Raw genomic sequence first — 13345 nt, forward strand, 5'->3', positions numbered from 1 at the left:
TGTGCTGTTGTATTGATGACAAAGGGTGATTTGTTCACGTTTGCAGATGAGGCTTTCTCACAGCTGCTCTATCCTCTCCGTATCCTCCCTTTTCCCCCGCCGCCTTCTTCTTTCCTTTCTTCTTGTCTCTCAGATTAATTTTTATTTTATATATGTCATCCCTACTTCTGCCTCATAATCTTTTGAATATTATAATCTGAAGAAAAAAACTAAACCATGAAATGCATAATTTTCCCAATGAAATTCAAGTTGGTTCCTCTCTGTCTAAGTTGTAAGATACCTGTTTGGTTGGGTTTTTACTTTGTCCAACTAAGTATCTGAAATAGGTATACTGGACCTCCACCTCAGACTCATTTATGTTGGACAGAGCTGGTTATGTCCTCCCATTTGATCAGCTTTCACCCCTGGGTGATGGTTTATAGCTGTTCGACCTTGTAGTTAAGCATGTTTGTCTGTGAGGGTCTATGATGGGTAGTTTATCTTCTAAACAATAGATAATTGGTTGGTTTTTTTTTTTTTAATTTGTTATCTGTCCCTTGACTTTAAATGTAAGTTCATGGAGAGGGATTTTATCTGTATTCCCCACTATGGGAGTAGCAGGCACATAGCAAGTGCTCAGTCATACCATTTGCATAGGCTGTTCATCGCTGGGGGTGGGACAAAGGGAACCTTTTCTCCTTTGGCCATGTTTGTTTGGTTTTGGTCTTTGAAATTACTGTAGGTTTCCCAGTAGGACTGTGAAAGCCCACTCTCTGAGCATCCGTGTTTGAAGATGAAGCTGCCATGTGTGAGTGAGTAGTTGCTGAGTACTCCGCCCTTCTCTCCACTGCTACCTCTCCTGTGGAGCCCAAGATAAACGGAGAAGTTGGCCCAGGTCTTCCCTGGGTCTGTCTGTCAGAGTTACAGAGTTTCTGTTCTTGCCTGTGGCTTGGTGTACTGTCTCCAGATCAAGGCTTGTGTCTTGTCCTTCAGCTCATTCCCCACAGGGCTTAGTATAATTTTTTGGACCCAGTATGCGCATCTTAATTAATGACAGATTTACTCAGGATACCTGTAAGAGCTTAAATGCAGAAGCAGAAAATTTAAATGAACTAAATAAACTTTACACCTTATATGATCTTATATGACTTATATAAATGATACAGTTAGTTTGGGGGAATAATTATTCCAAATACAGTTTTGTAAGTTGAAGGCAAATGGCAATGTTAGGCTCTGAATATTTGAGGAACAGGAAAACTTACTGTTCAAAATTTACTTAGATTTTTATGAAAAACAGTAGCTGCTTATATCTGTGTTGGTAGCTTTCTGTTTGGGGAACGTTGAATTATTTTGCCCACTAACATCCCTTCTTGTATTGGCTTCCCTTTTGCATCAGTTTTTTCAGGGAAACAAGATGGCTTCTTTTATTTCCTCTTCAGGTTGAGTGTCTTAGAAGCTGGTGCATGATTGCTCCTTCCACAGGGCCCAAGGCCCATAGCAAGGGGCTTGGTTGCTCTCTGAGTTGGTAGCCTGTGCTTAGGCTCACTGTGCAAAGTGTTTAACCTTTCCATTTCTCCCTCTCAAAGTGCGCAGTGCTGCAGGGGCTTCTCCAGCTTCGGCAGAGGAGAATCTATAGCGCCACAGACCAGCCAGAGGGAAGGCTTTCTAACTGTTACAAATCTTTCCTGTTGCAACATGCTTATTCTAGAAGCTTTTTGTCATTCTGGCAGCAAACTGTTTTCCACTAGCTGCCTTAGCAACAAGACCCAAAGTCACTCCCCCTCTAGCTTGTGGTCTGTTGTTCGGAGCACTAATGTTATACCCAGAATTGGAGGAAGACACCATAGGTGAGCTGCAGAATTTAGCTGCTCTGGGACTTGAAGGATCATACCTGTGTTTGATCCTTCCCAGGAGCAGGAAAGAAAAGAAAAGGCCAAAGAAAACCTTGAAATGACCACTTCCCAGCTCACCCCAGGTCTCTAGTGAGAGATATAGCTTGTTCTAGTAGGGGATGGTCCCCGGCCACAACAAAGAACAGGATTTCTCCTCAGAGTTCTCAGAAGAAAACAGAAGCTATTAAGGATCCTTTCTTAAACGTATCCACCACTTTAATCCTAACCCTGGCTTTCAGTAGTGTCTGTTTATGTCGATAACATGAAGTCTTAATTTGAAAATAAACTTTGGTTCCTAAAGATCAAAATTCTATTGCATTTTAGATTAATTTGATCCCTTGAGAGCTTACTTAAATATTCTTAACAAATTAAATCTTATCTGATAACAGACCATGCCCAGTGCAGAACATTAGTAACCGAGGCATAGGTTAAGGGTTAGCTCTAACCACAAAGTCAACTTGGCGTCTACCAGGACTAGAGACCAGATTTTTCTTTAGTGTATTAAGATGCTTGGTATCTTCAGTGTTAGCTGTGAGACATCAGTTCTGGAAGCATTTTGACAGAAATGATAGACAGATGAAGGATGAGAATTTTTCCACATCAGGCAAATAATGCCCTGAAATCACCAAAGCAAAATATTAGCCTTCTTTACGGAAATGTCATGTTCCTCAATGAATTAAAACTTTTAACTTCCAAGGTGTGCACAAAAATATGAGCCCTTCGGTTGGACTGAACAATTTACCACACCACCTGGGTTTCTTTCTCCTTGTCTGCTGAAGAGGGAAGCTTCGGAAGGCGGGTAGAGGCTTTAAGCTTTAAGCTCATATCGGGGCATCGCTTCCACGAGCATTGAGACAGGCCAGAAAGGTTTTTTTTTTTTTTTTTTTTTTTTAGCCTGGGTGACCAAAATAGGAATACCATAGAATCAGGAAATGTTCATTCTTACTAGAACCTGCTTCCTTCAGCCCATTATTGCTCTATGCGATGATGTCACATCTGCCCTGTGGCCTGTCCCACTCCACCATCTGGGTTCAGGAATACTCTCCTAGGTGGCCCAGCATCCAAAGTCCAAACCACAAAATGATGTCCCCACCAGTCTACACTAAGGGTATCCTGCTCTGCCACACTCTGCCTTTGGTAACTTTAAAATATTGAACTTACTTAAATATTCTGTAGCGTTTCTATTGTTGACTTTTTGTGGGTGATTTTTATTGTTAATTATTTTTTAAAGTAACAGGACCATACTGTGTATACAATGTACTGAGATTCACACCCCTTCCTCTTTTATCCTCTTCCACCTCCACTGATTCTCTTCTCCCCACCGAATCCCCCTCCTATCCTCTGTCCTTCCCTCATTTCCTTCTTATTTGGGGGTGCCGGGTCATAGCTTCTGGGTCTTCATGTTTGCAGCAGCCATGTGATTTTAAGTCAGTGCTCCACTGCACTCCTCCCTACCCTGTGGTTCCCACATCCATTTGCCTTCTTCTTCCATCATGTTCCCTGGCACGTGGAGGCATGACATAGATGCCCCATTTGGAACCAACCACTTAGCAGCCACGTATTCTTACCACTTCGACCGTCACCCATTGCCAAAACAGGCTTTTCTGGTCAAGGTTGAGTGCTGCTTGGGTATATTAGTATGAACATTTGGAAGGCAGTTCAACTGCATGTCCATTTGGCAAAGCGTAAGTAGTGGATTCCCCCTAGATCCTGTGACCAAGCTCCTTGGCCCTGGCTATTGAGCAGTTTTATGGTGCTAGGCATATACTCCTTCCTCTGGATCTGATCAGGAGGCAGCTGGTTAGCCCAGCACATTCATGACACTATTCTACCTTGAATAGGCATGTCTTGTCAAGCAGTTCACTATTGTAGCATGAAGGGTCTGTAGCTGGATGTGATTACTGAAGAAGTATTCTCTTCCCCCAATGGCCTGCATACCACGTCCAACACATTGAATGCTGGCTACAAGAGAGAGAGCTGCCAGCTCAATTCCAACTTTGTTTCTCTGTCTTTTATATCCAGAATGTGTGGTATCTTCAACAATAGGGTTTTACTGACTAGTTCTGGTGGGCAGTCAAGAGCAATGGTAATAACCCACTTTGCTCTGATATCCTCTGTGGTCTACCTGACGAACTCATAGGGCGGTATCCTGGGATTTGGCTTTGAAAACCCATGACTTGGGTGTGTTGCTGACCTTTCTTAATAGAGGAGGAAACCAAGGTTCAAAAATTTTTAAACATTTTTCTCTCGTTTGACTCATCTAACTACATGGTGAACTGCGCTGCTTTGAAGCCCACATTGTTGTAAAACTCTGCAATGCCTTCCCATTTTAGTAGGCTGTCCTGAACATTTTAGCTTATCTTATTAAAGAAGACAGAATCCCTTTCACCCATAGTCTGTTAGCACTGAAGAACTTTGTTATTGAAACATCTTGTTCTGAACTGTGTTCAGGGTCTGGGCTCTGTCAGCCTCTTGAAGACAGTGAGCACAAGGAAGGCAGGAGAGTGTCGAAAATAGACTGGTTCCCTGGGACTCGTGTAGATGGCATTCATCTTCCCCAGAACCCGCCAATCTGCTGCCTGTCTGCCTTCTGTGGCACCGTTTAAGTTTTAATTATCTTCAAACTGAGCTGCTGTGTTGAGGGCCTCTGAGAGAACAAAGTGTAGTGCTCCAGCTGCTAGACAGCTCCTCATCGCTCACTGAGGCTGCCCTTCCTGCCCCTGCCCTGGTTACCAGGTGATATTGCTAACCATGCACCGCAGAGACAGTGCTGAAGGGCGAAGAGAAGTCTCAAGCTTTGTTTGCTATCTTGTGGCAGAAGAACGATGTCTACTTCTCTTGCTCAGATGTTAGGATCACTTCGTTTTGCTATTTCAAAGAAAATTAAAAAACAAAACAAACAAAAAACATTGACTCCATCCCTACCCTTTCTCCTGGGTTTTCAGTTAGAACTTCTCCTCCATCGTGGGGTCTGCATTCTGAGCTCTCGAGAGGAACTGTGGTTGTCATCAGGGTAGGTGCTTGTGAGCATAAGAGGGTCTCCAAGTAAGACAGGCCTCTGAATTCTTAGTGTAGGGCCCTTTACTGACACCCATGCTGATTCTAGTTGCTCTCTTCAGTGCAGGAAGGAGAGGCCTGGCTCCTTCTGGCTTCTTTCTTTTGGTGTTCCATTTCTTTCTTTTTTCTTTTTTTTAATTTTTATTGAGCTCTACATTTTTCTCTGTTCCCCTCCCTACCTAGCCCCTCCCCTTCAACCCTCTCCCAAGATCCCCATGCTCTCAATTTACTCAGGAGATCTTGTCTTTTTCTAGTTCCCATGTAGATTAGATCTATATAAGTCTCCCTTAGGGTCCTCATTGTTGTCTAGGTTCTCTGGGATTGTGATTTGTGGGCTGGTTTTCTTTGCTTTATGTTTAAAAACCACATTCCATCTCTTGAAGTGTGGGTTTGGGTAAGGACTTGAAGCCATTGCTGTAAGTTATGCTGTAATTGTGCAGGCTTAGAAAGCATGTGAGCCAGGGTGACAGGGCTTGTTATGGGCGTGCTGTGTAGCCAGCGAGGAGTGTGATGTATGGTGATGAATGGCTCATTTGACCTCAGGATTATGGGTGGAGATAACACTGTCTTCATTTATGTGGGGCTTTGACCTGGAGACATTTCTCAGTGTTCCTCTCTTATCTAGTATTTTCTTTATTGTCACAAACACTGTCTGTAAAGTTGTAAAATGTATTCCACTACAGCTGTTTGTCCCCAGTTGCTTATAACCATGTGGCAAGGGAAGGCAAGGTTGCATTGTTTTGTCTGTCCATGCCATTTACATCAGGGTAAATTTGCAAAATGACAATTATCTGAACTTGAAAGCTTGATTCCATGTTTAAACAGGGAAGGGAGGCCGATCAGCATCTGCTTTAGGCACTGCCAAGGGGAAAGGCCCTATTAGTCATCCCTGACTCTTGTACCATGCACAGTAGGAGAGCTCGTTCTTCTTGGGTTACTTAACCTTGGGAATAGGATCTGATCAGATTACATCAAACTGCCTGCTCTGAGGTTACAGACAGCAGCACTCAAGCTGCCTTGGCCATGTGCGGTTGAAAGTGCAATGCTAGTTGAGTTCCTGTGGTTACAGGAAATGACCAAAATTAGATTCAGGCCAAGGTGCCAGATTTAGTACACCCCTTCCCTCCCAGAAAGCACTGGGGAGACGTTAGCTGTCTGAAGTAAAAGACAACACAATCTGTAGTACTACTCAGACCATTAAGAATCTAATTTAAATGAACTCTCCACCAAAACCAAAAGAAAGCCCAATCAACTCAGCCCTCTTTGTCTACATTGATGCTGAGGAAGTCGGAGAAACCTGCCTTGTGCCTGCAGGGTTCTGGTAGGAGCCAGATCTCAGCAAGGGAAGTATGACTCTCTGCACTAAATCCAGGCATTCTGAATAGCTAGTCCAGGAGATCCCATTAATATGGGTTATGAAGATAAGTGATCGGCTTGTGTCAAGGAGCAGATGGCTAAATGAGGTGCACAGGGAATGCCATGAGGCTCAGGCTGGAAGAAACGGAGGAAGATAGCCCATAATGCGAAACCCCTAAATACAGTCTCCTTAATGTGAATGCTTCAAATAGTCTTTTACATTATGCAGTTAATTCAGAGTGATGAGAAACGTTAGGAAATTATGGAATTGGTGGACAGCAATTAACATAGAAGTAAAATTATATTGTCTAAATTGAAGGTTGTTGTATGTGCAGAGGGAGGGTATTACTAAAGCCTTGCCCAGACTGTCATTTCCTAATTGAAATCTGTTCTCTCAGTACATAGTTCATAATTTGGAAGAATGAGAATTCTTAGTTAATCTAGTTATTTTTCGTGGTTCTTCTTTGAATTCTAGTGCAATAACATGGAGTACATTCCCTACGGTATTGACTGTGTCCTCGTTATCCTGTGAACTGCCATTCTTTTAGAGCTAAGGGCTCCTAGGTTTAGTGCTTGTTTGTCGGTGATGAAGCTTCTGGGGAAATGGATAGGATGAACAGGCCAAGACACTACAGACCTGCCCGGTGAAACTCCACACCATGTGCAGATAGATGGCAGAGCCGTGGGGCCCAGAGGGAAGCTGCAGAGCGGGCTGGGTCCTCTCTACAGAGAAGGCGCCCCAGCAGTCAGGTGGGGGACTGGTGTAAGTATATAGGGTTCACTTCCTAGAGGGACTTGGGAGCAGCACCTAAAGAGAAGACTTCCTTCCGTAGTGGTTTTCAGTAGGTTATGTGCATGTTTCCTTCTGAACAGGGAAGCAGTATTGATTTCATGCATCTACCTGCAATGGATGGAAGCTCTTGGAGCTGAAAACATTTGATTTTCTTATAGTTTTGCACTTATACCCAGAGAGACTCCTAGTCATGAGTCAAGGTAGAAGCTGGTTGTTATTCTCCAGAGTAAATGCCTTGTGGATTTATATTTGCTCTGACATGCAAGGGTTGAACTAAATAGTACCTGGTGTGATTTCTAGGTAAGTCAGAGCCAAGGTTTGCTTAATTCCATGTGAAACGGCATGGCCATGAGCCAGCCAAGGAGGTTGACTTAAAAACTCTCAAGGTCCCCTCTACTCCGTGGTGTGGGGTGCCTTACCTGCCTAGCCTGGCTTGGATGTGGCAGAGCTCATTCTAACACGTGTGCTTTCTTTTCTCCCTCAGGTATATCCGAATAGTTGGGACTCACAACACAGTGAACAAGATTTTCCACATTGTGGCTTTTGAATGTATGTTTACAAACAAAACCTTTACTCTGGAAAAGGGCCTAATAGGTAAGTAGTACATGCTATTTTTGCATATATGCTTAGATACTTTGCCTTCATAATTTTCTTAGTCTAATAATTCCTCTTAATCAGATCTGACTGAGGACTTGAGTTAATTTTTAAATGTCATATGCCGGAGTGACAGAGGCTTTATTTGTAGAAGAATTCAAAATAATAAACCCAGTAAAGTAAAGGAAAAGCAAATATGAATATTACACTACAGCTAAGATTGGAAGCATTTAGGGAGTTGTCCAGATTTGCAGAGTAGAAAATGCTCTTGATAGCCAGGCAAAGGCTTTCACTCCGAAGGCTTTTCTATATTTAATATAGTTGAGGCTGGGGAGGATGTCTAGTATTGATCTGATGGTCATAGTTTCCAGGGCTACGAAGGCGTGTTGGCTTTGATTTTATAGGAATGGTATGTATAGCTGGGGGAATGTTTTCCTAGACATTTCAATTCCAGATTTGCTCTTCTTAGCCAAATCACCCTCGAAAAAGTTGCAGTCTATAATTTGAGTAAGACTGCAATGCTGAACTATCGCTGAGGAAGTCAAGTTACTGGGTGGGAGCTGCCTGGCTACTTTTTTCCAAGGAGATTTTAAATTCTGGGTTAGTTTGGGGGCAGTCTTTGTTTTAATCATTGCTTAGCCCATTGTGTACCATCCATCCCTGCTCGTGGCCTTGGTGATGTCAAGAGTGATGTGTTCTTTCCAGACAACTTACTCCCGTGCCCTTGGGTAGTTCCTCACCTCCTGCATACATAGGCTCATGAGATCCTTGAATTTGTGCTTTTGCTGTAGCTTTCTTTGAGAAATAACTCACAGCATATTGTGGGCAGAGTGTGCTTTTGTCTAGCCTTACCTAAAATAGAGTTCTGTGCCTTCAGAAGAGAATTCTGTTCTCTTGTCCATGGTGGGACACAGATCCACATTAATGTAAGTCTTCAGCATGGCAGTGACTAACAAAGAGGAGTACAGACTCAGACACGGGCAGTGATGTTTGCATGGTTGGAGCCTAAAATTCCTTGTGTCTGCTGTTGCCCTCGCAATGTGCAGAAATACCAAGACTAGAAATTTTCCATTGAGAAGAGGATTTTTAGAGCTCAACCAAAATAATTCTTTTTTTTTACTTTACTGTTAATGTAATTTAAAAAATTAGTAGTGTTGTTTTTGTGACTTTCAAGTAATTTGAAAATTAACAAATTTGAAGCACTCAGTGGTGGCATTGTCTTCTAATTCTGTTGGATATGTAGATTTGTGGGTACAGGCTGCCTAGGTCCCCTGAAGACTTCAGGCCTCATTGTGTGCAGTCAGGAGAGACCTTGATGAGGAAGATCTGAGGAGACCAAGAGCTTTCAGATTCACAACCTGTGTGACATCATTTCAGCCCCAAGGCCTGCATTCTTATACATGTTGTATTCATGTAAATCAGTCCCCTTCATACTGTAGGAAGAACAAAATTGTTGATACTGTAATTACCGAAGAAACAGGCCCATCTGGTAGAGAGGCCATCTGGTAGAGAATAAAACTTGGTATCCGTTATGGTAAGACATGCTCTCTTGCGTGTTTAGTCGAAGCTGATGCAGTCAGAGCTGTCCAAGGCTGTAATAGTCTCAGGCTTGTCAAATGATAGGAGAGGACTGCAAACGCAGGAAGTTGTTTTGATGTCCGACAGGACACTTCTTCAAGCCCCTTTCGACGAGGCGTACAAGTGTGACTGCGAAGAGCACTGCAGTGCCACACCTGCCATCATCCCTCAGCCACGCAGGAGCAGCAGCACTGCCAGTAGGCAGCTATATGTGTGAACTCACCAGCAGATGACCTGCCGTGGGGTGCACTCTGAACCTCCTGGGGGCCATCTCTACAGTTCAGAGCTGCCCAGACTAGGCAGAAGGGAGGTGGTGTTGGTGGAGAGGAACATGGGGCTCTCATTACCCTGAGTCTGACGTCGCAGCTTTGCTTAGCTTACAGAGGTGTTTAAAGTAGGACTGGACAGATGGGCATGTTGATGACGTCAGATGCATTTTAACAGCACATAGTCTTTCGCTAGTGATCCTGCTGGAACCTCCCAAGAAAGGAGTGGACACTGCAGGGGCACAGGCAGATAGATGTGCCGAGAGGTGGATCTTTTTAGATGAAACTTCCTTGAGAGCCACTCACTAAGCTTGATATTGTCATGACTGGCGAGAAAGAGGAAGACAGCAGAAATACCATGCGTATCTATTAGAGTGTCAAAGCCTCCTGTTATGTCTCGCTTCATAGATTGTTTCTCAGCTCTCAGTCTTCCTTCAACAGCTCAGGGTCTTCTAATTATTCTTCTATAGACCTTAAAAATGACTTTAAGTCATTTGTAGTTTTGATAATCAGATTTTAGTGTTATAACATGTAATGGTACCAGGAAGTGACACAGCAGAGGTAATGATGTCAACTCTGCATCTCTGCATCTTAGTCTTTCCCACCAAGGATTTCTTGTGTGTGTATGTGTGTGTGTGTGTGTGTGTGTGTGTGTGTGTGTGTGTTTAGGGGGTTGTTTTCTATTTTGTTTGCTTTAGTTTAGTTTTGTCAACCCTCAAACTCATAATCCACTGTGTGTTTCTCACATGCTGGGACTGTAGGCGTGTGGCACCATGGCCTGCACCTTCCCCTCACCATGCTGCTTCACTTGCACAGCTTAGCAGGAAAGCCTGCAACTTGGCCAGCTTCCCTGTCACTGGGATTGGGCCCTAGCTGGTCCTACCACCACCTCACTGCTGCTGTCGCAGCCCTATCACACTTGATTGATGGCTGCTTGTGCATCTTGCCCGAATGCGTCCTCTCCTGCCAGAGCAGGCTTGTGGTGACTGTCTCCTCAGTGTTAGGAAGAGTTGCTAGAGGCCCTAGCATGGCACCAGTGAGGCACAGAAGCAACTCCTGTTCTACACGTTCCTGACCTCCCAGATGTGGTGTTTGCTCAACACTCTACTTTGTGATCTTTGTATATGTTTGCTGAGGTCTGATTATTCATAGTCGTTGAAAGATTGAGTATCATACTAGTATCTTGTAAACAGAGATCACTTTTTTTGTTCCTGGCCACCCAGACCTGAATAATCACACAGAACTATATTAATTACAACACTGGCCAGTGGCTCAGGTGTACCCCTGGCTAGCTCTTATATCTTAAATTAACCCATTTCTATTAATCTGTGTATTTCCATGAGGCTGTCACTTTCCGGTAAGGTTCTGACGTCTTTCTCCTTCAGCAGCTACATGATATCTCCCTGACTCCGCCTTCTTTTCTCCTCCTCCTCTGCTTGGATTTCCCTCCTTGCTATATTCTGCTCTGTATAGGCCAAAGCAGCTTCTTTATTAACTGATGTTAATAATACATGTTCACGGCATACAGAGGGGAATCCTACATCAGTTACTCACACATAGTCCCTACCAGCTGTCTTTGAGACCACACAGCCAGCTTAGTTTTGTCTGTCTATAACTTCCTCCCCACCAGATTACTATTACTCTTATGTGTATGCATATCTTGCCTGTATGTGTGTCTATGTGCACATGTGTACCTGGTGCCCAAAGAGGGCGAGTAGAGGAAGTCAGATCCCCTGAAACTGGAGTTATAGAGAATTGTGCGCCACAGTGGGGTGCTGAGTCCTCTGGAAGAGCATCCAGTCCTCTTAAACACTGAGCCATCTCTCCAGCTTCTCCACTAGATTATTTTGAAGTCAATCATCAGTGTCTTATCATTTCATCTGTAAATATTTCATTATATATTTCTAAAAGTAAATTTGTATATAGTATTATAATGCCATTATAATTCCTCAAATTTGAATAGTAATTTCTTAAGATAATAAGTGGTCAGCCAGTATTGAAATGTCTCCTAATAGTTTTTCAAAGTCTGAAGTGAGAAAATTTGTATTTTGTAAGTTATTCAAATCAGAATTTAAAGGGAAGGAAACAGGACTCCATAGCACAGTGCCTGCTTAACATGAGTAAAGAAAGCCTTGGCTTCCATTCCCAGCACCCTCCCCAGGAATCTGATAAGGCTCCTTATCTGCACTCTCCAAGACTCACTCCTTTTCTAGTAAGAGTTTATTAGTTGAAGAAAGCAGATTTTTGTCTACAGTGTCACTGATGGCCTAAATTTTGGTCACTGAACCCCAAGGTATGCTCACCCATTGCATTCCTTGTGGCATCGAAGTTAGAATCCAAGTCAGATCTTACTATTGTTTTCGGTAACACTGCTCCATAGTTAATGTTGTGTGTGCTACAGCATCAGGAAACATGTAGACATTCAGATTGTCTCCCCTTTGGGTATTTCCATTGGGAATACAGAGTACTATTCCAAGTCTGTCTTTTTTAATAGCTAGAAAGAAAACATTTCTTCACAGCTTGATTTGATAATCCTGAGATGAAACTTTCCCAGGAAAAGTAGGGTGAAGGTTACATTGTTTTCCTTTCTGTACCAGTTTTCAAATTGAAGAAGTAGCTCTCTAGCATCCTCCAAGTGTGACCAAAGAAATAGATTTGTATCCAGACAGTGGTGACACACACCTTTAATCCCAGAAATCAGGAGGAAGAGACAGGCAGATCTCTGAGAGTTTGAGTCCAGCCTGGTCTACAGAGCTAGTTCCAGGACAGACTCTAAAGCTACAGAGAAACCCTGTCTCAGGAAAAAACAAAACAAAACAAAAACAAAAAAAAACAGACAGACAAACAAATAGCAGATTTTTGGGGTTTCTAAGGGAAATGTTACACATGTTTGCATGTTGGTAACATTTCTGTTGTTGTGATATGTGCATATATGTGTACATGTGTAGTGCTTGTGGTATATAGGTTAGAGGCCAATTGCTGCATGTCTTCCTCTGTGGCTCTCCGCATTAGTTTTTGAGGTAGGTCTCTCACTGAAGCTGCAGCTCATTGATTGGCATGACTGGCTCTCCAGCAAGTGCTGAGGATCACTTGTCTGCAGCCTCATGTGGGTTACAGGTGTGCCCTGTCATGGCCATCTTTTTACATGGGCGCTGAGGATCTAATCTCAGGTCCTCATGACAGCACTACAAGTACTTTAGCTACTGAGCCATCTTCCTAGCCATTTAACTTTTACAAATCAGTTATCATTGATCTTCAAACAATTGCATCTTTGATTGGTCCTTGGGAGCTGCCGATATGACTCAACATTTCTGAGTATCTCTTTGATTCTAGCATGACACAACACACCAGGTTCATCTTGTTGTGTTCTTCCTCTTGATTTGAAACCGACCATTTCTTCAAGAAACCCTCGTTTTGTTTAGAGGGAGGTGACACTTGAAAATTTGCACAATAGATGGTGCTTGTTACGACCTTTATTCCTGTGTCTGGCCCCTTCTGTTTGCAGAAGTAGGAAATGGATGCTCATAGTTTTAACAGATAAAATGTGTCATTAGCACATCCTGGAACTTCGATTCAAATTCACTTTGGTCTTTTTGTCTTCCATCTCCTTTTCAACCTCAGCTACCAATGATACAGCACGATAATTCATTTACCCTGTCTCTATTAATATAAAATCGTCTTACAGTAGCAGTACCAATGCTGTCATGGACCATGTCATTACTAAAAATAGTGTAACTTTTTTTACAATCATTTTTTTATGTCCTAGGGTATTTCTCACTCAAAATGTATAAGAAATCCTATCTTAAATTTAATTGAAACTGCTCAGTGTG

General features: G+C 42.9%; 1 protein-coding gene across 1 annotated transcript in view; it reads left to right on the plus strand.

The window, feature by feature from the left end:
• The window catches only part of Btbd9 (BTB domain containing 9), a 382244-nt gene that overhangs the window by 242220 nt on the left and 126679 nt on the right, over nt 1-13345 (plus strand). The window contains exon 7 of the mRNA XM_085679848.2: nt 7562-7671. Within this exon, the coding sequence (XP_085535974.1) occupies nt 7562-7671 (110 nt within the window). The remainder of the gene's footprint in view (nt 1-7561; nt 7672-13345) is intronic.

Source organism: Myodes glareolus, chromosome 18 (assembly GCF_982192425.1).
Source record: "Myodes glareolus chromosome 18, mMyoGla1.1, whole genome shotgun sequence".
In the NCBI taxonomy this organism is placed as follows: domain Eukaryota; kingdom Metazoa; phylum Chordata; class Mammalia; order Rodentia; family Cricetidae; genus Myodes; species Myodes glareolus.